This window comes from Dendrobates tinctorius, unplaced genomic scaffold (assembly GCF_039654945.1).
Source record: "Dendrobates tinctorius isolate UK_male_01 unplaced genomic scaffold, ASM3965494v1 ptg000162l, whole genome shotgun sequence".
Lineage (NCBI taxonomy): Eukaryota > Metazoa > Chordata > Amphibia > Anura > Dendrobatidae > Dendrobates > Dendrobates tinctorius.
The window spans coordinates 2,659,524-2,685,951 of NW_027361829.1; the positions used below are offsets into that span (position 1 = coordinate 2,659,524).

A 26,428-nucleotide genomic window follows, 5' to 3' on the forward strand; every position below is an offset into this window, starting at 1 on the left:
GCACTGCAGTACTCTGCTCTGCCCTCAATAGGGCAGAGCAGTGCGCCTGTGCAGGAGCCACGACAGGAAGCAAAGAAGAGGATGTCACCGTTAGAACATGGGAGGCGCCGGACGGGACCGTGACACCCATCGGACCAAAACCAGACCTGGACCGCCCCTGGGTGAGTATAATCTAACCCATTTTTCTTTTCTTTCAGGTTTCATCGTATAACTCGCTTCTCTTATGTTTCAGGTTACATCGGGGGCTTATCTACAACATTACAGAATGTTGTAGATAAGCCTCTGATGGCAGTGCCTGTAGCAGATACTCGAAAAATGGGGTGACAGATTCCCTTTGAGGTATTGCTGGATAATAAACTCACCTTTATGCCACATTCACACATTCAATATTTGGTCAGTACGGTATTTTACATGAGTAAGCCAAAATCAGGAGTCGAGCAATCAGAGAAAAGTATAACAGAAACACGTCACCACCTCTGTATTTATCACCCACTCTTGGTTTTGGCTTACAAATACTGAGATAAAATACTGACCAAATACTAAATGTGTGAATGTGGCCTTAGTGACCAGTGCCAGGCAGCTGTTGTCAAGGCAAATAAAATTATAGGATTCACTAACCCCTTCACACAGAAGCCATTTTCTATTTGTTTTTTTTCTTTCTCCCCTTTTTCAAAGAGCTGCAACTTTTTTATTTTTCAGGCTACATAACTGTATGAGGGGTTGTTTTTTGAAGAAGTTGCACTTTTGAATGACCCTATTCATCAAGTGATACATTATAAAGTTGGAAAAAAGTGCATTTTCACAATTTTTTTTGTTTTCTTATTTACCATGTTCACTATATGGGGAAACTGACAGGGCAATATTATTATCCAAGTCAGTACAATATCGCAGATATCAAATATGTATAGATTTTTTAAAATTTTAGTGGTGAAAAAATATACAGAAATTTGTAAAAAAAACAACAAAATTTTCTTGTCACCATTTTCAGAGACAATTAACACACTCAATTTTCTGAATCTGATCATGTGTGAGAGCTTACTTTTTTGTGCCCTGAGCTGATGTTTTAGCTGTTACTTTTTTGGGGGGTAGATATGATGTTTTGATCACCTTTGATTGCATTTTATTGCAATGTTGCTGTGGCCAAAAAAATAATTCTGGTGGTTTGATTTTTTTCTTGTTACACTTTTCAGAGATTTTTATTAATTTATTTTACACTTTGATACATCAGACTTTTATGAAAGGGAAAATCTCTTAGGAAAATCACAATCTCACGTGAACAACAGCTACAGGCTGGCTGTACTAGGGCTATCATAATTAGAGACACAGGGGTCTTCCCCAGACCCCTGACTGTCATGGCAAGCCATCAGCGCCCCGCGATCACATCACAAGCAGGTTGATGGGCATGTGCAATGATATGCCCCCTCCTGGTGAGTGTTAAATGCCGCTGTCAGAGATTGACAGCAAGATTTAACAGGTTAACAGCTGCATGCAGAGTTCCGCTCTACCCGTGGCTGTTAAGGTCACATTATGGCTGACTAAGTCAGCCATCATCTGCTGGGAAAGATGCAAGCTCGACATGCGAGCCCACATCAAAAGGCAGGAACAAGACATATAATGTACATGTATGTCAAACACACATGGTCAAAATTGCAAGTACTCCTCGTTTAATGACTGAAGAACCCACAATGGTAACATAAATAACTTTAATCTGAGAAAGGTAATAATAAATCAAAACACTATGAAAATGAACAAATGAAAGTCAGACATTGCTTTTCAATCATGCTTCCACAGAATTTAAAAAAAAATAAAACTCATGAAATAGGCCTGGACAGAAATGATGGTACCCTTAACTTAATATTCTGATGCACAACCTTTTGAGGCAATCACTGCAATCAAACGATTCCTGTAACTGTCAATGAGACTTCTGCACTTATCAACAGGTATTCTGGCCCACTCCTCAACAGCAAACTGCTCCAGTTTTCTTGTGTATTAAGGTTGCCTTTTCCAGACACCATGTTTCAGCTCTTTCCAAAGACGCTCAATAAGATTTAGGTCAGGGCTCATAGAAGGCCACTTCAGAATAGTTCAATGTTTTCCTCTTAGCCATTCTTGGGTGTTTTTAGCTGTGGGTTTTGGGTCATTATCCTGTTGCTAGACCCATGACCTACAACTAAGACCAAGCTTTCTGACACTGTGAAGCACATTTCTCTCTAGAATCACTTGATAGTCTTGAAATTTCATTGTACCCTGCACAGATTCTAGACACCCTGTGCCAGATGCAGCAATACAGCCCCAGAACATAACAGAGCCTCCTCCTTGTCTCACAGTAGGAACAGTGTTCTTTTCTTGATATGCTTAATTTTTCCATCTGTGAACATAGAGCTGATGTGCCTTGCCAAAAAGTTCCATTTTTGTCTCATCTGTCCATAGGACATTCTCCCAGAAGCTTTGTGGCTTGTCAACATGTAGTTTGGCAACTTCCAGTGTAGCTTATTTATGATTTTTTTTCAACAATGCTGTCCTCCTTGGTCGTCTCCCATGAAGTCCACTTTGGCTCATACGACGACGGATGGTGCGATCTGACACAGATGTTCCTTGAGCTTGAAGTTCATCTTTAATCTGTTTAGAAGTTTTTCTGGGCTCTTTTGCTACCATTCGTATTATCTGTCTTTTTGATTTGCCATCAATTTTCCACTTGCAGCCATGTCCAGGGAGGTTGGCTACAGTCCCATGGAGCTTAAATTTCTGAATAATATGTGCAACTGTAGGCACAGGAAAATCAAACTGCTTGGAGATGGTCTTATAACTTTTACCTTTAACATGTGTGGCTATAATTCTCTTTCTAGTCTCCTGAGACACCTCTTTCCTTCGCTTCCTCTGGTCCATGTTGAGTGTGATACACACCATGTCACCAAACAGCACAGTGAGTGTCTGTAGCTCTTTTTACAGGCCCACTCACTGATTCCAAGATTGTAGACACCTGTGATGTTAATTAGTGGATATATCATGTCATTTTTGTCACATTATTTTCAGGGGTACTATCATTTCTGTCCAGGCCTATTTCATGATTTTTATTTTTTTAAAAATTCTGTGTAAGCATGGGTGAAAAGCAATGTCTGACTTTTGGGAAAAATGGGGGTGCGTCTTATAGTCAGAATATACTTACAAGTAGTGTGGTGGCAGCAGGAGTAGGGCAATTCTGCAGCACGCGGGTTGAACGTCACCCGATGTGTGCTGGGCAGACTCTGTTACTTCACAGAGAAGCCGACGCGTTAAACACAACTGCCAAGCCTGTTGAACTCACAGAGCTCAGCGGACTGCACAAACGGTATATGGTCACAGGTCTCTGGCCAAAGACACAGTGTCAGCGTCCCTCTAGACCCAACATGCGTGCGGCGTCGCAACCGTGGAAACCAACAAGCACTGCTGACTGCAGTGCGGCAACAGACACTGCCGCTGTACGACAATGCCCGGCAGCAGGCACTCTGTCGGATGCTAGTACCGTGGATGATATGCACTGTGGCCTGTAGCTTGCCACTGACTGGCGCTGACTCTATCACTAGTTCCCTATCCACACATGTAATATCAGAGGGAGAGGAATCTTAATGAGTCATTTGTAAGTCCATGCAACCGTCATCATTCACACAGGTAGCAACTAGAGTCTATACTAGCTCATGGCCGAGCGGCCATGTGAACCTTTTATAGCCAGGACCTTCCGGAAGCTTCCAGATCCATGAGTTGGACCAATCAGATCTGGAGAAGGACCTGGGCATGTGACTCCTGATCTCTAATGGGAGATCGTCTCGTGGGCGTGCTCAGTGGAGCGACGGAAGGACTTAGCCTCTGGAGTGGCTTGCTGCTGACCAGTCTGTGTTGCTATTGCTGGCCCAGAGGTGGCAGCAACAGCCAGACCCACAGAGCTGGTCTGAGCAGAGTGTCGGGAATGATGCGACTGCTGAGCAGGCTCCTCTGTGGTTGATGGAGAATGGGAGACAGTTGGATGAAAGGCTCTGGAGTGCAGCTGCAGGAACCCGATGCCTAACACCTTGTTAATAATAACTGAAGCAATACTGTGTTTTATTGGATCTCACAAGCCATGAAGAAGATCATCTTTGACTGCGATTTTACAGATCGCTTTCCAGTAATGTGGTTTCCCTTTTTTGCTTCCATTATAATAGTAATGTTTTTTTTTTTCTTCTGCTCTCTTAATAACGAGAAATGGTTATTATACCATATATAGAAATTATGTGAAAATAAAAATAACTTGCAAGGTTTTGCGCTATGAATATATATATATATATATATATATATATATATATATATATATACATATATATGAATTATTCATTTTTCCTTTGTGTCATGTCTAATTAATTTTAACGTTGTGTGTTTTCACCTGTTACTTGTTGGTATTAATTAACTAATTATGGCACTAATGTTTTCACCTGACCTCACCATATAAATGTTGTGTTGGAGAATGCTTTGTTATCAAGACTAAGGGTGCTGCGACACCAGAAACGCGTTCATAAGGCATTTTTTGCTGCTATTTATGCTGATATTGTATCCTCTATCTCTGAAATTTTAAGTGAATGGATTTTTTCACTTTTTCGTGAAGCTGGATTTTCCTCTATTTTGCTTTGTTCCATGCCTTGACACGGCGGATCCGTGCTCCGAGTTCCATGATGTCATACTGATGAGCTGGACTTTATTCATTTATTCAAATATTTATACACCCCATTCTATCTGGGACTCTCAGATAGAGTGGGGGTGTATAAATATCTCTCTGCATCTGGACATTATATAGAGTGTGGGTGTATAAATATCTCTCTGCCTCTGGACATTATATAGAGTGTGGGTGTATAAATATCTCTCTGCCTCTGGACATTATTTAGAGTGGGGGTGTATAAATATCTCTCTGCCTCTGGACATTATATAGAGAGGGGGTGTATAAATATCTCTCTGCCTCTGGACATTATATAGAGAGAGTGTGTATAAATATCTCTCTGCCTCTGGACATTATATAGAGTGGGGGTATATAAATATATCTCTGCCTTTGGACATTATATAGAGTGAGGGTATATAAATATCTCTGTGTCTGGACATTATATAGAGTGGGGGTGTATAAATATATGTCTGTGGGCCTGCGATATAATCTGGTGCGACCCGCAGCCACTTTGCCCGTTTTTTGGCCGCGGGCCATGTAATTCTAGGGCCGTAAGGTTTAATTTGAGCGCTGGAACACAGACCGCGGAAGTGCCCTCAAGTGCCTCGTGTCTATTGGTTAGGAGCTCTGTAGGGCTGATACCTGGCAGCTGCAGATTTCCTAATTGTACACTATACACACACCCTGTTAGCACCGCTCCCCGTTGCACCGCTCCCCGTTCCACGGCCCCCGCTGCTGTACTCACCGTCACCGCTTCCGGCCCGGCTTCCTCCTCTGACACTGCCTTGACGCGCGCCCCCGCTCCTCCACTTCCCTCGGCCGCGCGCATGGTACCTCTGAACACGCGCAGGAGGGTTAGATCGCGCGCCTCTGCCATAAGCCACCTGCCTGCATGACCTGACCCAGACCCTTCTCCTAACCTATCAGAGCCTACCACCAGGTATTTCAGGCCACCCTCCCTCAGTGGAGGCGCCTGACTATTGAGTTATTTCTCGCTTGTCTAGGCTGTGCTCGCTGCTGCTTGCAGCTTGCTCCATTAACTCTCTGTGTTTCCTGCCAGTGCCTCCTGTTAACCCTCTGTGTCTCCTGCCTGTGCCTTGCCTCCTGTTAACCCTCTGTGTCTCCTGCCTGTGCCTTCTATTAAACCCCTGTGTCTCCTTCCCTTTTCAGTGCGCCACCTTTCCTGCCTCCAGAAAGTAGAAGGAGAAAGCTACTGACCAAACAATGCAGGGATCACTGCAATAATATAAATTTTATTGGTAATAGAAAGACAAGAAACCTATAAAAACATTTAAAAGTCATAAATGATGTGAAAACAAAGCACAAGGCTCATAATAGAGCCAAACAAGACCTCCTCCCATGCGAAGGGCTCTATAATACAAAGGGCTCTATAATACACAATAGATGAGTCTACAAATGAAAAAGCAACATCAAAAACATATATAAACACACAGATCTTGATAGTCCTGTATGACAAAAGGATCTATTAGAGTAATTGTGAGTTAAAGAAATACATACAAAGATAGAGCCATATAGATCAAATAGAGAATAATGCAGACATGGGGTATTAAGAGATTCATCAACCCATATGAGGCAAAGCGAACAGAATATAGCCCAGCAAACTGGTAATGAACCCTGCCTGCATGGTCCCAATGTGAGGCCACTTACACAGGGGGGAGCTCGTGGAGTGCCCAACGCGTGTCATCACAGCAAGGGAGGAGGTCCACTTGGTGCGCTCGCTCGGGGAGGGTTTGGCATCACAGTCCAGTGGGTCCACTCTCGCTTCCGTGATCCGGAGTGTAACAGAATAGTCAGGCCATGGACCCTGCCGGGGCCGCCGCCCAAAAAGAGTTGGTGTTCTTAAGGGAAAACCAGACCCGTATAATGTCTTTTATGAAGACCATGGATTCCCGCTTATCGGCCTTGCAGGCTGCCGACCCTGGCAACGCCTCCCAACTGGCCAGCCTCCAGCAAGAGCTGGTTCAACAACGGGACACCCAAGCCCATATTCTCTCTTATATGGCTTCGGTCGACGATTGGTTGCTTTCCCTTCAGTCGGCTGCAGGACGCGATCCGTCCTGCAGATCAGATCCCGTACCTGCCCTGTCTCCCAGGCTTGGTAAACCGCCTCGGTACGGCGGCGACCCAAAGTTGTGTAGAGGCTTCCTAAATCAGTGCAGGTTGCATTTCGAACTCTTGCCCCAACAGTATCCCACTGACCGAGCCAAGATTGCCTTCATTGTGTCTCATCTGGAGGGAGAGGCACTCTCCTGGGTGAATCCTCTGTGGGAGCGGGACGATCCCGTAGTCTCTAGCGTCCAGACCTTCACAGACACTTTCCGTAAAGTCTTTGACGAGCCCGGACGGTTGACTTCCGCTACGGAGTCCCTTTTCTGCCTCACTCAGGGTACCCTTACGGTCGGACAATATGCCATCCGGTTCCGCACCTTGGCCTCTGAGTTGTAGTGGAATAACGAGGCTTTGGTTGGGGCCTTCTGGCGTGGTCTCTCTAGCAAAATCAAAGACGAATTGGCAGGGCGAGATACCCTGACCACCTTGGAGGATCTTATTTCTCTGGCCACACGAATTGACCTCCGGTTCCAGGAACGAAGAGGCTGCTAGAGAGAGGAGACCGCTCAGACCATCTGCTTCTTTTCACAGGCCATCCAGTCCACGTCCTCCTGGGCCGTCCTCCAGTCCGGCGCCAGAGCCGATGCAGGTGGATCAAGTCAAGTTGGTGGAACAGCGCCGTAAGGAGAGACTGACGGAGGGTTTGTGCCTGTATTGTGGCAGCGCGTCCCACTTCCTGCGTTCCTGTCCTGAGAGGCCGGGAAACTCCTCCACCTAGGGCAGGTAAGAGAGGCCGTCCTAGGTGTGTCTCACTCCTCTCACCCCCTTTCCCTTTCGGTTCAGCTGGTTTTTGGTCAGAGACATGGTTCGGAGGTGGCCTATGTGGACTCGGGCACGGCGGGGAACTTCATAAGACTGAAGGAGGAGAAGAAGTACCGGATTCCCGTGATTACCCTGAAGACTCCACGTGTTATCGCCTCGGTAGATGGAAGACCCCTACAAGAATCCGTTTCCGTGGTTACGGAGGAGGTGTGTCTGCAAATCGGGGCCTTGCACCAGGAATGGATCGCATTCTACGTTCTCCCCAACCTATCCCATGCTTTGCTGCTTGGTCTTCCCTGGCTTATGACACATGAACCCGTCCTGAATTGGCGCTCCGGTGAGGTCCTCTGCTGGGGACATCCTTGCCAAGAGAGGTGCCTGGGGTCTGTGCACCCGGCCAATCCTCCTCCAGTCTCCTTGGGCCCTGGGGGCTTACCAGCCGCATACTGGTCGTTCTCTGACGTGTTTGATAAGAAGGAGGCAGAGACCCTTCCCCCACATCGCCCGTATGACTGCCCTATTGATCTGTGACCCGGGACCACTCCGCCCCGTGAGCGAATTTATCCCCTGTCTCCAGCTGAGACTACGGCCATGTCCGAGTACATTCGTGAGAATTTGGCCAGAGGTTTCATAAGGAAGTCTTCTTCTCCTGCCGGAGCCGGGTTTTTCTTTGTGAAAAAGAAAGACGGTTCTCTGCATCCTTGCATTGATTTCCGGGGTCTGAATGACATTACTATAAAAAACAAGTATCCCTTGCCTCTCATCCCTGAACTCTTTGACCGGCTACGTGGAGCCCGCATCTTCTCGAAGTTGGATTTACGCAGAGCCTACAATCTCATCCGCATTCGCCCTGGTGACGAATGGAAGACTGCCTTTAACACCCGGGACGGGCATTACGAATATCTGGTTATGCCCTTCGGTCACTGCAATGCTCCAGCGGTGTTTCAGGAATTCGTCAATGATATCTTCCGAGACCTATTGCACTCCTGCGTGGTGGTGTATCTGGACGACATCCTTATTTTTTCCCCGGATCTGGCGTCTCACAGGAGGAGTGTTCATCTGGTCCTACAACGCCTGCGGGAGAATCGCCTCTACGCGAAGTTTGAAAAGTGTCTCTTTGAGCAGTCTTCCTTGCCCTTCTTGGGTTACATCGTTTCTGACTCTGGGCTGGAAATGGATCCTGAAAAACTGTCGGCAATTCTTCAATGGCCCCGTCCGGTGGGGGTCAAGGCGATTCAAAGGTTCCTCGGCTTCGCCAATTGTTATCGTCAATTTGTGACACATTTTTCATCCGTCATCAAACCCATCTCCAGCCTCACTCGCAAAGGCGTCAACTCCTTGTCCTGGCCTCTGGAGGCTGAAGAGGCCTTATCCTGTCTGAAACAAGCCTTTGCGACGGCACCTGTTCTGCACCGACCCGAGGCTAACAAGCCATTCATTCTGGAGGTAGTTGCCTCTTCCACAGGAGCAGGTGCAGTGCTCTCTCAGAGATCCCCGTCCGGCCGACTGGTTACCTGCGGGTTCTTTTCTAAAGCCTTCTCTCCGGCAGAGTGTAACTACTCCATCGGGGATCGCGAGCTTCTGGCCATAAAATTAGCACTGGAGGAGTGGCGTTACCTGCCTGAGGGGTCGGTCCACCCGGTTACCATTTTTACCGACCACAAAAACCTGGCATATCTCCAGTCGGCCCAGAGACTTAACCCCCGGCAAGCCAGATGGTCTCTCTTCTTTGGTCGGTTCGATTTTGAGCTGCATTTCCGTCCCGGGTCAAAGAACTTCAAGGCGGATGCATTGTCCCGGTCTCTGCAGTCTCCTGAGTTAGAGGGGGAACTGACTCACATCATCGATCCAGCGAAGATCATCACAGTGGCCCCTGTGAGACTGATTACTCCTCCTCCAGGCAAGACCTACGTTCCTGAGGCAGGCAGAAAAGAGGTACTGCACTGGGGACATTCCGCTAAAGTTTCTGGACATGTCGGAGTCAAAAAGACGATGGAGCTCATTGCTCGTTTTTATTGGTGGCCTTCACTCCGCCAGGATGTGACTGACTTCACGGCTTCCTGTCCCTCTTGTGCCAAGGTCAAGGTTCCTAGGCGGCCACCCTCCGGCCTTCTGCTTCCTCTGCCAATTCCCTCAGTTCCATGGCAACATATAGCTTTGGATTTCATCACGGATCTCCCGAACTCTTCCGGATATAGAACTATCCTGGTAGCGGTCGACCGCTTCTCCAAGATGGCCCATTTTATTCCTCTTCCAGCGTTGCCTTCCGCTCCAGAGTTGGCGAAGATTTTTATCCAGCACGTCTTCCACCTCCACGGCTTTCCGCAGCATATTGTTACTGATCGAGGCGTACAATTCACCTCTCGATTCTGGAGAACCTTATGTAAACTTCTGGAGGTAAGATTGGACTTCTCCGTGTACCATCCTCAGTCCAATGGTCAAGTGGAACGCATTAATCAGGTGCTAGCGGCATATTTACGGCAATTCTCTAACGCTCATCAAGATAACTGGGCCCATCTTCTCCCCTGGGCAGAATTCTCCTACAATAATCATTCCAGTGAGTCTTCGGCTAAGTCTCCATTCTTCGTGGTGTTTTGGATGCATCCTGGTATTCCCCTACCTATATCCGCTACCTCCGGTGTGCCTGCAGCAGATTCCCTGACCCTGGAATTCTCTAAGATCTGGTCCCAGACTAAGGAGGCTCTCAGAAAGTCTGGGGAGTGCATGAAGAGGCACGCTGACAAGAGACGCTTGGATTCTCAGACTTACCTCCCGGGTCAACAAGTTTGGCTTTCAGCCAAGTACATTAGGTTAAAGCTCCCTTCTTACAAACTAGGACCTCGCTACATTGGACCTTTCAAGATTTCAAACGCATTAACAACGTGTCCTACAAACTGGAGTTGCCTGTCTCGCTTCGGGTCCCCAACTCCTTCCACGTCTCTCTCCTTAAGCCAGTTGTCTTGAAACGGCTCCACCCGGCCCCAAACCCTTCTCCTCTACCTGTCACTGCTGATGATGTCTTTGAAGTGAGAGACATTTTGGCCTCGAAAAGGGTTAGGGGTAGAACAATTTTTCTAATCTAATCTAATGAGTGTGACCTGAGCGTAAGTGCGAACTGTGGTAAGTGTGTGACTTGAAATTCAGTGAAGAGGTATTTGGAAAACCTATAACAAATACCTGTGTGAGTTGATGAATTGTAAGTTGCTGAGTGCTTTCTACCTGTTCAATTTTTGCGGGGCTTTGGGGGCTTGTTTAACCTATATTTTCTCTCTTCAGGGTTAATCTCTTATTTTACTATCTGTGTTTTTAAGGGTAAACTATATTGCATTTAAATCTTGAGGTGTAACTATATTCACAAGGGGTTAATTAAGGGTGGGAGTTCATACGGTAATTAAGGGTTTATAAGGGGCAGCTGGTTGGGGCTCAACTCCTTTTGGAAGTGCATTGAGCAGCAAGGTGGTGTGCTGGTAAAAGGGGAAAAAAAAAAAAACTTTTAAATCTTCTTCCTGAGCGAGTGTGAACGAGCTGAGTGTGACCTGAGCGTAAGTGCGAACTGTGGTAAGTGTGTGACTTGAAATTCAGTGACTTTAGATTCAGGGAGTTTCCAAGGGAGGTCTTACTGAATTGCTGTTATATTAATACTTTTTTTTTTAATTTATTTTTGCTTATCTTAGTGTCTGGTGCAATCCCCATTAGGATGTGCTCCACTATTGCCAATGCCATCCAGTGCACGTCTTGCCGCATGTATGAAATCCTTGAACAGCCGGTCGAGGGTGCATACTGCTGTGCAAGATGTGAGCACGTTGTGCATTTGGAAGCCCAGATACTGGATCTAAATGTGCAGCTGGCAACACTGAGATCCATAGACAATATGGAAAGGAGTCTTCTGCTCACTGAGCAGACGCTCAATGGGATAGATGAGGGGGGGGATGCTAGGTTGGAGCTGCAGAACAATGAAGCAGCTAGCTGGGTGACAGTTAGAAGGCAGGGTAGAGGGAAGAGCACCAGGGAGGCTAGTCCTGATCTGGCACACCCCAATAAGTTTGCTAAGTTGGCAGATGAGGGGAGTGTTAGTGCAGGAGTAGCACTGCTGCAGCAAGGCATGTCCTCTGAAAGCCGGAGGAGTGTCTGCTCCAGTAAGGGGGGAAATAGGAGAGCAGGGCAGGCCAGACAGGTTCTGGTAGTGGGAGACTCAATTATTAGGGGAACAGATAGGGCAATCTGTCACAAAGACAGGGATCGTCGAACGGTGTGCTGCCTACCTGGCGCTCGAGTCCGACACATCGCTGATCGGGTTGACAGATTACTGGGAGGGGCTGGAGAGGATCCAGCGGTCATGATGCACATTGGCACAAATGACAAAGTTAGAGGTAGGTGGAAGGTCCTTAAAGATGATTTCAGGGAATTAGGCTGTAAGCTTAAAGCAAGGACCTCCAAGGTGGTATTTTCGGAAATACTTCCTGTACCACGTGCCACGCCAGAGAGGCAACGGGAGATTAGGGAGGTTAATAAGTGGCTCAGGAATTGGTGTAGGAAGGAGGGGTTTGGGTTCCTGCAGAACTGGGCCGACTTCTCAGTTGGCTACAGGTTCTACGCTAGGGACGGGCTGCACCTCAATGGGGAGGGTGCAGCTGTGCTGGGGGAGAAAATGGCTAGAAGGTTGGAGGAGTGTTTAAACTAGGGACGGGGGGGAGGGTATTCCTTTTATAGGAGGGAAAGACAGTGCAGATAGAGACCTGGGCACAAATAATGACATTGGGGGTGGAGGTGGCATGGGGGGTGGGGTTAGAACAGTTAATAATTTAAGAAAGAATAGAGGTACAGAGAGATACATAAAGTGCATGTATACTAATGCCAGAAGTCTCGCCAACAAAATGGAGGAATTGGAGTTAATGTTGTTGGAACATAATTATGACATGGTGGGGATATCTGAGACATGGCTGGATGAGAGCCATGACTGGGCTGTTACTTTACAGGGCTATAGTCTGTTCAGAAATGACCGAACAAATAAGCGAGGGGGAGGCGTGTGTTTATATGTAAAATCATCCTTAAAACCCATCCTTCGTGACAATATATATGAATCTAATGAAAATGTAGAGTCCCTGTGGGTAGAGATAAGGGGAGGGGGGGAAAATAATAAATTACTGATAGGGGTTTGTTATAAATCTCCAAAAATAATGGAAGCTACAGAGAATATCCTCATAAAGCAAATAGATGAAGCAGCGACTCAAGGAGAAGTCATTATTATGGGGGACTTCAACTACCCTGAAATACATTGGGGAACCGAAACCTGCAGTTCCAGCAAAGGTAATAGGTTTCTGACAACGATGAGAGACAATTACCTTTCACAACTGGTTCAGGACCAAACAAGAGGGGGGGCACTGCTAGACCTAATATTAACCAACAGGCCAGACCGCATATCAAATGTAAGGATTGAGGGTCACTTGGGTAATAGTGATCACAAATTAATAAGTTTTCATGTATCCTTTAATAAGATGTGTAGTAGAGGGGTTACAAGGACACTAAACTTCAGGAAGGCAAATTTCCAACAGATGAGAGATGATCTTGGTGCAATTAACTGGGACGATATCCTGAGACATAAAAATACACAAAGAAAATGGGAGACGTTTATTAGCATCCTGAATAGGACCTGTGCACAATATATACCGTATGGGAATAAACATGCGAGAAATAGGAGGAAACCACTATGGCTAAATAGAGCTGTAAGGGGTGCAATAAGAGAAAAAAATAAAGCATTTAGAGAATTAAAGCAAGTAGGTAGTGATGAGGCATTAAATAAATACAGAAGATTAAATAAATTCTGTAAAAAGCAAATCAAGACAGCAAAGATTGAGACAGAGAGACTCGTTGCCAGAGAAAGTAAAAATAATCCCAAAATATTCTTTAACTACAAAAATAGTAAGAAGCTAAAAAATGATAGTGTTGGTCCCCTTAAAAATAGTCTGGGTGAAATGGTGGATGAGGATGAGGAAAAAGCCAATATGCTAAATGACTTTTTTTCAACAGTATTTACACAAGAAAATCCCATGACGGATAACATGATCAGGGATAAAAATTCTCCATTAAATGTCACCTGCTTAACCCAGAAGGAAGTACGGCGGCATCTACAAATCACTAAAATTGACAAATCCCCGGGCCCGGATGGGATACACCCCCGAGTACTGCAGGAATTAAGCACAGTCATAGATAGACCACTATTTTTAATCTTTAAAGATTCCATAATAACAGGGTCTGTACCACAGGACTGGCGTATAGCAAATGTGGTGCCAATATTCAAAAAGGGGACAAAAACTGAACTTGGAAATTATAGGCCAGTAAGTTTAACCTCAACTGTGGGTAAAATCCTGGAGGGTTTTTTAAGAGATGAGGACAGGGCGGCTCTGCTTATTTTTTGGCCGCGGGCTTCTTGGCTTTAGCCGCCTTCTTAGCCGGACTCTTGGCAGCTTTGGCCGCCTTCTTAGCGGGGCTCTTTGTCACCTTCTTAGGCTTCAGAGCAGTCTTCGGCTTTTTGGGGCTCTTAGCTGCTTTTTTGGCCGCTGCGGGCTTCTTGGCCTTTTTCGGGCTCTTCTTGGCCGCGGTCGGAGCCTTCTTGGGCTTCTTCGGGGATTTTGCAGCTTTCTTGGCTGCTGGTTTCTTGGCTTTGGTCTCCTGCTTCTTGTTCAGCTTAAATGACCCGGAGGCGCCGCTGCCCTTCACCTGGAGCAGGGCGCCCTTGGTGACCAGACCCCTGACGGCCAGCTTCAGGCGGCTGTTATTCCTCTCCACATCGTACCCTCCAGCAGCCAGAGCCTTCTTCAGGGCGGCCAGAGACACCCCACTGCGCTCCTTGGAAGCGGACACGGCTTTGACGATCAGCTCGGACACGCTGGGGCCAGAGGGCTTTTTGCTCTTCTTGGCGCCCCCTGCGGAAGATTTTTTTGGCTGCTTCTTGGATTTGGTGGCCGGTTCGGCGGGAGGAGGAGCGGCGGCTGGCGCGGTCTCTGCCATCATCTAATCAAGAACAAACACAAGTGCTGAAAGAAAAATTACCAAATGGGTTGAATGGGTTGATGCAGTGTCCTCATATATCCGTTTTTGTGAAGACACGTTTATTCCATCCAAATCTGTCCACTTTCGGGGAAACAACAAGCCGTGGTTTACAAATAAAGTCAGGTTGATCCGTAAGAGAAAAGAGGAGGCTTATAAAGCAGGCGATATTACTGAATTCAAGAAACTTAGGAACTCGCTATCTAAAGAGATCAAGTTAGCCAAACACGAGTATGCAAAGATTCTGGAGGAAAGGTTCTCATCAAAAGATAATAGATCTGCATGGAGAGGATTAAGAGAGGTCACCAATTATAAAAGCCACCCCACTATAGTGAACCCCAGCAGAAGTCTGGCAGCAGAGTTAAATGAATTCTACTGCAGATTTGAGGCAAGCTCTACACACAGTGGCTATTCATCTCTAAGCTCCTCAGTCTGTTCATATAAAGATCATTGTGCAACACCCAAGTAGTGATCTCCGAGGCAGAGGTGATACGCATCCTGAAGGGACTTAAGGTCAAAAAGGCACCTGGCCCTGATGGTGTATCTCCAATGTGTCTGAAAGTATGTGCTTCCCAGCTTGCCCCTATACTGACAAATATATACAATATGTCACTGAAAGAGTGCGTTGTACCTCAGTGTTGGAAAAATTCCACAATTATCCCTGTCCCCAAGAAAGTGGGATCCTCTGAGTTGAACGACTATAGACCAGTAGCACTCACATCTGTAGCTATGAAAGTCTTCGAAAGAATTATGATGTCCCACCTGATAAAATTCACGCAGAAGCTATGGGACCCGCTTCAGTTTGCCTATAAGGAGAATCGTTCAGCAAACGACACTGTCAATCTGGCACTGAAGTACATTTTGGATCATACAGATGAACTGCACTCATATGTCCGGATTCTTTTCATGGACTTTAGCTCAGCGTTCAATACCATTGATCCGAATTTACTTCATAAGAAAATGGTAGCTCTTGGAGTCCCTCTTAACTTATGCTTGTGGATTTATAACTTCCTGACAGCCAGGATACAGAGTGTAAAAGTTGGACCATTCACTTCGGACACCTTGGTCACAAACATCGGGGCACCTCAGGGGTGTGTTTTGTCCCCGTTACTGTTTTCTCTCTATACGAATGATTGCATCTCTTCAGCAGACTCGGTAAAAATCTTGAAATTTGCCGATGATATGACACTGATTGGTCTCATCAGGGGAAATGCTGAAGACTTGTATCGGAGTGAGGTGGAAAGAATATGTGACTGGTGTAAAGCCAATAATCTTGTACTCAACACTAAAAAAACTGCTGAGATGGTTGTGGATTTTAGGAAAGATCAACATGAGATACTTCCAATCTACATCCATGACGAAGTGGTTCTTAGGGTCACAGAGACCAAATTACTTGGTGTTATCATCTCTCATGATCTTAAATGGGGGAAAAACGTGGATGCTGTTAAAAGAAAAGCACAACAGAGGATGTTCTTCCTGCGTCAGCTGAAAAGATATGGTTTGTCTAAGAATCTGCTGATCTTATTCTTTAATGCTGTCATCAGATCTGTGATTTGTTCCTCTCTGATAGTCTGGTATGGGGGAGCCACTGCACATGACAAACTCTGCTTACAAAGGACTTTCAGAACAGCAGAGAGAATTATAGGTTCCCCCCTGCCTAAAATCCAGGATCTTTATGATAAGAGTATTCGATCCCACGCATTGAAAATTTCATCCGATCCCTCTCACCCGGGACACTCCTCATTCCAACTACTCCCTTCAGGACGTCGCTTCAGAGTCCCCAAATGCAGCACCAACCGCCATATGAACAGCTTCTATCCACTCTCTGTTCAACAATTAAATCGTCATGTGTAGACTATATACTGTATCTGTCTTGTTAGATGTTACTTGTTGTATCTGTTGTTATATATTATGTTGCCTCTTTGCCACAAAGAATTCCTTGTATATATGTAATATGTACTTGGTGATAATAAATTTGATTTGATTGATTTGATTGATTTGAGATACTATACTGGAGTATCTGGAGAAGAATAACCTTATGACCCAATATCAACATGGGTTTACAAGAGACCGTTCCTGTCAGACTAATCTGATAAGCTTTTATGAAGAGGTAAGTTCCGGACTGGACCAAGGGAATGCAGTGGACGTGGTGTACATGGACTTTTCAAAAGCTTTTGATACGGTGCCACACAAAAGGTTGATACATAAAATGAGAACAATGGGGATAGGGGAAAATATGTGTAGGTGGGTTAAGAGCTGGCTCAGGGATAGGAAACAAAGGGTGGTTATTAATGGAGCACACTCGGACTGGGTCACAGTTAGCAGTGGGGTACCACAGGGGTCAGTTTTGGGCCCGATTCTTTTTAACATATTTATTAATGACCTTGTAGGGGGCATAGAGAGTAGAATTTCAATATTTGCAGATGACACTAAACTCTGCAGGGTAATTAATACAGAGGAGGACAATTTTATATTACAGGAGGATTTATGTAAACTAGAAGCTTGGGCTGATAAATGGCAAATGAGCTTTAATGGGGATAAATGTAAGGTCATGCACTTGGGTAGAACGAACAAGTTGTATAATTATGTGCTTAATTGTAAAACACTGGGCAAAACAGTCACTGAAAAAGACCTGGGTGTATGGTGGACAACAAACTCACATTTAGTGGCCAGAGTCAAGCAGCTGCTGCAAAGGCAAATAAAATAATGGGATGCATTAAAAGAGGCATAGATGCTCATGAGGAGAACATAATTTTACCTCTATATAAGTCACTAGTGCGACCACACTTAGAATACTGTGTACAGTTCTGGTCTCCGGCGTATAAGAAAGACATAGCTGAACTGGAGTGGGTGCAGAGAAGAGCGACCAAGGTTATTAGGGAACTAGGGGGTCTGCAATACCAAGACAGGTTATTACACTTGGGGTTATTTAGTTTGGAGAATCGAAGGCTTAGGGGTGATCTTATTACAATGTATAAATATATGTGGGGACAATACAAAGACCTTTCTAATGATCTTTTTACTCTTAGACCTGTGACGGGGACAAGGGGGCATCCTCTACGTCTGGAGGAAAGAAGGTTTAAGCATACTCACAGACGCGGATTCTTTACTGTAAGAGCAGTGAGACTATGGAACTCTCTGCCATATGATGTGGTAATGAGTGATTCACTACTAAAATTTAAGAAGGGACTGGATGCCTTTCTTGAAAAGTATAATATTACAGGGTATATACACTAGTCTCCTTAATATTGCGTTGATCCAGGGAGCTAGTCTGATTGCCGTATGTGGAGTCGGGAAGGAATTTTTTTCCCCAATGTGAAGCTTACTGTTGCCACATGGGTTTTTTTGCCTTCCTCTGGATCAACATGTTAGGGCAAGTTAGGATAGGATATAGGTTGAACTAGATGGACTTAAAGTCTCTCTTCAACCTTAATAACTATGTTACTATGTAATCGATTGGAAGGGTTTCGGTCCCGAGGAGAGATCTTGGGAGCCGCGGGAGAACATCAATGCTCCACGCATTCTCAAGAGGTTTTTAGCCATACGCAGTGGAGGGGAGTGTAAGAGAGGGGGTACTGTTAGCACCGCTCCCCGTTGCACCGCTCCCCGTTCCACGGCCCTCGCTGCTGTACTCACCGTCACCGCTTCCGGCCCGGCTTCCTCCTCTGACACTGCCTTGACGCGCGCCCCCGCTCCTCTCGCTTTCCGGCAGCCGGCTTCCTGACGCGCTCCTCCACTTCCCTCGGCCGCGTGCATGGTACCTCTGCGCACGCGCAGGAGGGTTAGATCGCGTGCCTCTGCCATCAGCCACCTGCCAGCATGACCTGACCCGGACCCTTCTCCTAACCTATCAGAGCCTACCACGAGGTATTTCAGGCCGCCCTCCCTCAGTGGAGGCACCTGAGTATTGAGTTATTTTTCGCTTGTCTAGGCCGTGCTCGCTGCTGCTTGCAGCTTGCTCCGTTAACTCTGTGCTTCCTGCCAGTGCCTCCTGTTAACCCTCTGTGTCTCCTGCCTGTGCCTTGCCTCCTGTTAACCCTCTGTGTCTCCTGCCTGTGCCTTCTATTAAACCCCTGTGTCTCCTTCCCTTTTCAGTGCGCCACCTTTCCTGCCTCCTGCTGGTTCCCTGTTATGATGAGTCACCGAAGGAGGAAAAAACAAAATATCAGCTAAGTCCAGAAAAACCAGAGAGGTTGGCAGCTTTCGGATAGCAGACCCCTGAACCTATCCACCACAACTAGCAGTAGCCGTGGGGGGTTCCTACGGTGCCCTAGACCCCTCGATCACAGCCGGAGAACTATATAGCCTAAAGACAGAAAGGGGAAAAAGTAAACTGCCCCAGAGCAGACCCCAAAGCAATAGGCAGCCCCCAACATATAATGACGGTGAAGCAAGATGAAAACACTAACACAGATAGAAAGATAGGTTGAGCAAATGATGGGGCCCAAGCTAACTACATAGGCCAGGATGGGAAAGCTGCTGTCTGCCATCCGCAAAAACCCTATCAAAATGAGCCAACCGACTGATAGGAAAAACAGGCCCTGAAGTCGCTAGGCATCAAAAGACTATATCAGCACTCAGGTAAATTCTGAAGACAGAGCAAAATATCAACAGATCAGAGACAAAAATGGAATTCAGCTCACCCCCGGCCGAGGATGGCAGAACTCCCAAAAAACGAGGCAAAACAAAAACAAAACTGAAGAGTAAAAAGCAGAGCAGAAAAACTTAGCTTAGAGATGCAGGAATCAGACTGGTCTCCAAGAATCCAGCAGGAAAATCACCAGCCAGGAAGAAGGGCGTCGGCAGCCTTATATCCAGTCCTCAATTCCAGCCACCCAGTCATCATCTAGCTGCCCAGGTGTTTGGTAATCAGTCTCACTACCTTCCTTCACTAGAGGAGGGAGTTCATCAGACCTCAATGGTGAAGGGAAAAATGAACTCACAACAGTACCTCCCCCTTGAGGAGGGGTCACCGAACCCTCATCCATGCCACCAGGGCGATCCGGGTGAGCCCGATGAAAGGCATGCACCAATCTTTCGGCATGAATATCAGAGGCAGAGACCCAGGAATTATCCTCCTGACCATAACCCTTCCACTTAACCAAATACTGGAGTCTCCGTCTAGCCAGACGGGAATCCAATATCTTCTCTACCTCATATTCCATGTTACCTTCAACCAATAGAGGGTCAGGAGGTGCCACCACAGGAACTACTGGTTCAACAAACCTCTTCAACAAGGACTTATGAAACACATTATGAATTTTAAATGTGACAGGAAGAGCCAACCGAAAAGAGACCGGATTAATAATCTCCAAAATCTTGTAAGGTCCAATAAATCTAGGCTTAAACTTAGGAGAAGCCACCTTTATAGCGATATTTTTTGATGACAACCAAACAATATCACCCACCTTAAACTGGGGACCAACGGTCCTACGCCGGTTGGAAAACCGCTGGGCCTTTTCCTGGGAGAGAGACAACTTATCCACTACTTGGTCCCAGATCTGGTGCATTCTCTCCACCACAGTGTCAACACCTGGGCAGGCAGAAGGCTCCACCTGCCCTGAAGAAAATCGAGGGTGTAAACCAAAGTTACAAAAAAAAGGTGACATCAAAGTGGCAGAGCTAGCTCTATTATTTAAAGCAAATTCAGCCAAGGGCAAAAATGAAACCCAATCATCCTGATCGGCAGAAATAAAACATCTCAAATACGACTCCAAAGTCTGGTTTGTTCTCTCCGTCTGCCCATTGGTCTGAGGGTGAAACGCAGAGGAGAAGGACAACTGAATTCCCAGCTTGAAACAGAAAGTCCTCCAAAATCTAGACACAAACTGAACTCCTCTGTCAGATACAATGTTCTCAGGAATCCCGTGCAAGCGAACCACCTGTTGCAAAAACAAGGGCACCAACTCAGAGGAAGATGGCAACTTAGGGAGTGGTACAAGATGGACCATCTTAGAGAATCTATCACAAATCACCCAAATAACAGTCATTCTCTGAGAGACAGGCATATCAGAGATAAAATCCATTGAAATATGGGTCCATGGCCTCCTGGGCACCGGCAAAGGCATCAACAAGCCACTAGAGCGAGAACAAGGTTTAGACCGGGAGCAAGTCCCACAGGACTGCACAAAATTCCTGACATCACGAGACAAGGCGGGCCACCAAAAAGATCGACTCACCAGATCTCTAGTACCAAAAATACCTGGATGACCAGCCAATGCAGAGCAATGAACTTCAGACATCACTCTCTTCCTCCACTGGTCAGGAACATACAACTTTCCACTGGGACAATGCTCAGGTTTGTCCTCCTGAAACTCTTCCAGAGCACGTCTCAAATCGGGCGAGATGGCAGAAAGAACTACCCCCTCGCCTAAGATGGAAGCAGGCTTAGTCACAACAGGAGAATCAGCAAGGAAACTCCTAGAGAGGGCGTCTGCCTTGACATTCTTAGTGCCCGGAAGAAAAGAGACCACAAAATCAAAACCTGTGAAAAACAAGGCCCACCTAGCCTGTCTAGGATTCAAGCGCTTGGCCGACTCCAGGTAAATCAAATTCTTGTGGTCAGTAAGGACCACGACTTGGTGTTTGGCTCCCTCCAACCATTGTCTCCACTCCTCAAATGCCCATTTCATGGCCAACAGTTCCCGATTCCCCACATCATAGTTACGTTCGGATGGGGAGAACTTTCGGGAAAAGAAAGCACAAGGATTCATTTTAGATGTCACAGGATCTTTTTGGGACAACACCGCTCCTGCACCAATCTCAGAAGCGTCCACCTCCACCTGAAACGGGAGTGAGACATCAGGTTGCCGCAAAACCGGAGCAGAAGTGAATCTTCGCTTCAGCTCCTGAAAGGAAGAAACAGCCTCCGGAGACCAATTCAGCACATCAGCACCCTTCCTAGTCAAATCCGTCAATGGCTTGGCAATACCAGAAAAATTAGCTATAAATTTCCGATAAAAATTAGCAAAACCCAAAAACTTCTGGAGGGCCTTCAAAGAGGTTGGCTGAACCCAATCATAAATGGCCTGTGCCTTGGCCGGGTCCATTTCAATAGTTGACGGAGACAAAATAAATCCCAAAAATGAAATCCTCTGTATCCCAAAAAGGCATTTCGATCCCTTGACATGCAGGGAATTCTCCCTCAAAATCCGGAACACAGTCCGAACATGTTCCACATGAGAGTCCCAATTCTTGGAGAAGATCAAAATATCATCCAGATAGATAATCAAAAATGTATCCACAAAGTCTCGGAATATATCGTTCATGAAGCACTGGAAGACAGAAGGGGCATTAGTGAGCCCAAAAGGCATCACCGGGTACTCAAAATGTCCCTCCGGAGTATTAAACGCCGTCTTCCATTCATCCCCATGCTTAATGCGAATAAGATTATACGCCCCCCTGAGGTCAAGCTTGGTAAACCAGCAAGCACCTTTAACTCTGGAGAATAGATCTGAAATCAGGGGTAACGGATACTGATATTTAACAGTAATTTTGTTGAGGGCACAATAGTCAATACAAAGCCTTAATGAACCATCCTTTTTAGCCACGAAAAAAAACCAGCACCTAAGGGTGAAGAGGATGGTCTAATATGACCCTTCTCCAATGCCTCCTTAATATAGGATCGCATAGCCTCGTGCTCGGGTACAGATAAATTGAAAAGCCGACCCTTGGGGAATTTACACCCCGGGTTCAGCTCAATAGCACAGTCATAACTCCTATGAGGAGGCAAAGACGCAGCCTCATTCTCACGAAATACATCATAAAAGTCAGCCAAATAGTCAGGAACATCATGTGACTGGGGAGAAGTGGAGAAAACAGGAGCATCACTAAGGGCACACCGACAACCCCAACTCACCACAGACAAAGATTTCCAATCCAGAACTGGATTATGGATTTGCATCCAGGGAAACCCCAGAACAATGGTATCATGCAAATTATGCAACACCAAAAATCTGCAATTTTCTTGATGGTCTGGGGCGACCCGCATTACCACCTGGGTCCAAAACTGAGGTTTATTCTTCGCCAAAGGAGTAGCATCAATACCCCTCAAAGGGATAGGCGTCCGCAGAGGTGTCATAGGAAATCCACAACGTTTAGCAAAATCCAAGTCCATCAGGTTCAGAGCTGCTCCTGAATCCACAAAAGCCTTGGCGGAAAATGTGGACAGGGAGCAGATCAGAGTAATTGCCAGAAGAAACTTAGGTTGAACACCACCCACAGAAAACGTGTGTGCACAACGTTTCTCTCGTTTAGGGCAGACAGAAATAATATGCGAGGCATCTCCACAAAAAAAACACAGCTTATTACGCCTTCTGAACTCCTGACGTTGCGCCCTAGACAAAACTCTATCACATTGCATAGGTTCAGACATTTGTTCAACAGGTGGTAACATCTCTCGTGTAGTTTTGCGTTCACGTAAACGCCAATCCACCTGAATGGCTAATGACATAGAATCGTCAAGACCAGAGGGAACAGGAAATCCCACCATAGTATCTTTTACAGTTTCTGACAAATCCTTCCGAAAGAGGGCTGCCAAGGCACCATCATTCCAGGTAGTAAGGACCGCCCACTTTCAGAATTTTTGACAGTACAACTCTGCCGAATCCCGACCCTGGCTTTATGCCAACAGGGTCTTTTCAGCCTGATCAATAGCATTAGGTTCATCATACAACAACCCCAAGGCTTGAAAAAATGCGTTCACATTAGGCCTCTTTCACACTTCAGTTTTTTGCATCAGTTCATATCCGCCAAAAAGTCAGACAAGCGGATCCGTTCTGAACTGATGTGAACGGATGGCACAGGATCCGTTTTCAGACGGATCCTGAAAATGAGGAAATTTAAAGGATTCGCTGGCCGGGAAGTGGGGGAGAGAGAGAGAGAGAGAGAGAGAGAATGAATTTAGGGTTAAAACAGTGTCTGGAGGATCCGCCAGAAAAAAAAACGTTGCAAGCTCCGTTTTGAAATCTTTGAGGATGGTGACGGACAGCAACTTTTGGCGGATCCGCAAAAAGAACGGATGCAACGGACGGCAATCCGTCACAATCCGCCCATAATGCAAGTCAATGGGGAAAAAAACGGATCCTCAAAAAAAAATTGCGGATCCGTTTTTTTTAAAACCTGGCGGATTGTGACTGATTGTAAAAAACTGAAGTGTGAAAGAGGCCTTATTCAGAATAGGATCATCAGGTTTCAAAGAAAACGCCCAATCCTGGGGATCGCCGCGCAGCAAAGAGATGACAATTTTAACCTGCTGCGCGGAGTTCCCCGATGAGTTAGGCTTCAAGGCAAAAAATAATTTACAATTATTCTTGAAATTCAAGAATTTAGACCGATCCCCCAAAAATACATCAGGAGTAGGAATCTTTGGTTCAGCAGCATGTGAATGAGCAAGATAGGCGGAAATTCCCCGCACTTCAGCAGCGATCTGCTCCACACGATCAGACAATTGCTTCATCTCCATTGAGAGAAAAATTCCCCCTACGGCCTCAGAGATATAGAGGAAAAAATATGCACACAAAAAAAAAAAAATTCTGACACTTTTTTTTTTCTTTTACAATTCTCTCCTGCTATTGAGTACCCTAGGATCTGCGATATGGCTGGTGATTCTGTTATGATGAGTCACCAAAGGAGGAAAAAACAAAATACCAGCTAAGTCCAGAAATACCAGAGAGGTTGGCAGCTATCGGATAGCAGACCCCTGAACCTATCCACCACAACTAGCAGTAGCCGTGGGGGGTTCCTACGGTGCCCTAGACCCCTCAATCACAGCCAGAGAACTATATAGCCTAAAGACAGAAAGGGGAAAAACTAAACTGCCCCAGAGCAGACCCCAAAGCAATAGGCAGCCCCCAACATATAATGACGGTGAAGCAAGATGAAAACACTAACACAGATAGAAAGATAGGTTGAGCAAATGATGGGGCCCAAGCTAACTACATAGGACAGGATAGGAAAGCTGCTGTCTGCCATCCGCAAAAACCCTATCAAAATGAGCCAACCGACTGATAGGAAAAACAGGCCCTGAAGTCGCTAGGCTTCAAAAGACTATATCAGCACTCAGGTAAATTCTGAAGACAGAGCAAAATATCAACAGATCAGAGACAAAAATGGAATTCAGCTCACCCCCGGCCGGGGATGGCAGAACTCCCAAAAAACAAGGCAAAACAAAAACAAAACTGAAGAGTACAAAGCAGAGCAGAAAAACTTAGCTTTGAGATGCAGGAATCAGACTGGTCTCCAAGAATCCAGCAGGAAAATCACCAGCCAGGAAGAAGGGCGTCGGCAGCCTTATATCCAGTCCTCAATTCCAGCCACCCAGTCATCATCTAGCTGCCCAGGTGTTTGGTAATCAGTCTCACTACCTTCCTTCACTAGAGGAGGGAGTTCATCAGACCTCAATGGTGAAGGGAAAAATGAACTCACAACAGTTCCCGCTGTCCTCCCTCCATCTCCAACTCCCTCCGCCTCTGGATCCTGGTTATCCCGTCTCCTCTCTGGACCTCCCACCACTCCTCATCATCTGCTCACCCTCTTGAGCCGACCCCTGGTCCTGGCTGCCGTGGCGCTTGATTTTCCCGAGTCTGTTGACTAACGGTCCCTCTATAGGGGTCAGTCCACTTGGTGCGCTCGCTCGGGGAGGGTTCGGTGTCACAGTCCAGTGGATCCACTCTCGCTTCCGTGATCCGGAGTGTAACACACCTCTGATTCGTTGGTTAGGATTTTCCTGCAGTTTCATTGGCTGGTGCTGATTTACGTCTTCCTCTATTGGATGTCGGTCACTCCTTGGGTATGATCTGTCCTAGGTGGTTGCCGGTTTTAGTTGAGTAATGTCACACCCGTTTACTGGTGGAGCGCTGTGTATGAGGCGGCTCCGCTGAGCTCTCGGGATAGGGAGTCGGTGGAAGAGCGAGATACGCAGCGCTGGTGGCGTCAGGGGCACACTGCGGGAGAGTATGCGGGTGAGAGCAGGGGATGAGCCGTTATTGCTGCACATGCAGTCAGCCATGACAGCCGGAGAACGACTAAATCCATTGTGCACAGTACAACTTCCCCGCAGGCTTCAACCTCCATCATTTTAGATTAACTCCTCCTCCTTGACTGTGAACCACGTGTATAATGAATAATCCTCGTTGCCTATAGCAACCAATCAGGATATGTCTTTCATTGTTCAAATGTTCGTTTAAAAAAATGCAAGCAGATTGCTGATTGGTTCCAATCAATAGCAACCGATTTTATAAAATAAGAGAAACCAACAAAAGAAAGGAAATGGTGTCTCACCATATGTTATATGGTGGATCACCTCTGATACTGCAATTAGGATCCAGATTCCGTTTGACCATCGGATGAATTAGAAATGAAAATTGGATCAGCAAACTGAATTTCAATAAATAATTCTTTATTTCATTCTTTAAAAAAAAAAATAAAATAAATAAATAAATAATAATAATCTTTATTGATATAGCGCCAACATATTCCGCAGCGCTTTACAGTTTAACAGTCTCAAAACACAAGTCATAAGTAAAAACGTTAACAATAATACAATAATTGAAGCAAAATAAGACGACCCTGCTCGTGAGAGCTTACAATCTACAATGAGGTGGGGGAGATGCAAAGTACAGGTGTGTATTTACAATAGTGTATTTACAATGATGGTCCATCTTGAGGGAGTGAGGGATGGATGTAGATAGTGAATGGTCTACACAAGCACACTTACATATAGAATGACTTTGATTAGTGAATGTGATAGGCCGCTCTGAACAAATGTGTTTTGAGGGAGCGCCTGAAACTATGCAAATTGTGGATAGCCCTAATTTCTTGGGGTAG

The 26,428-nt window shown here is 46.0% G+C and overlaps 2 protein-coding genes across 2 annotated transcripts in view; both read right to left on the minus strand.

The window, feature by feature from the left end:
* The window catches only part of ADCY1 (adenylate cyclase 1), a 1,907,157-nt gene that overhangs the window by 248,586 nt on the left and 1,632,143 nt on the right, over positions 1-26,428 (minus strand). The window lies entirely within an intron of this gene.
* On the minus strand, positions 669-14,852 carry LOC141052623 (histone H1C-like). The gene has a single exon (XM_073549834.1). It carries the CDS (start codon positions 14,564-14,566, stop codon positions 13,961-13,963), a length of 606 nt encoding a protein of 201 aa, XP_073405935.1. The 5' UTR covers positions 14,567-14,852; the 3' UTR covers positions 669-13,960.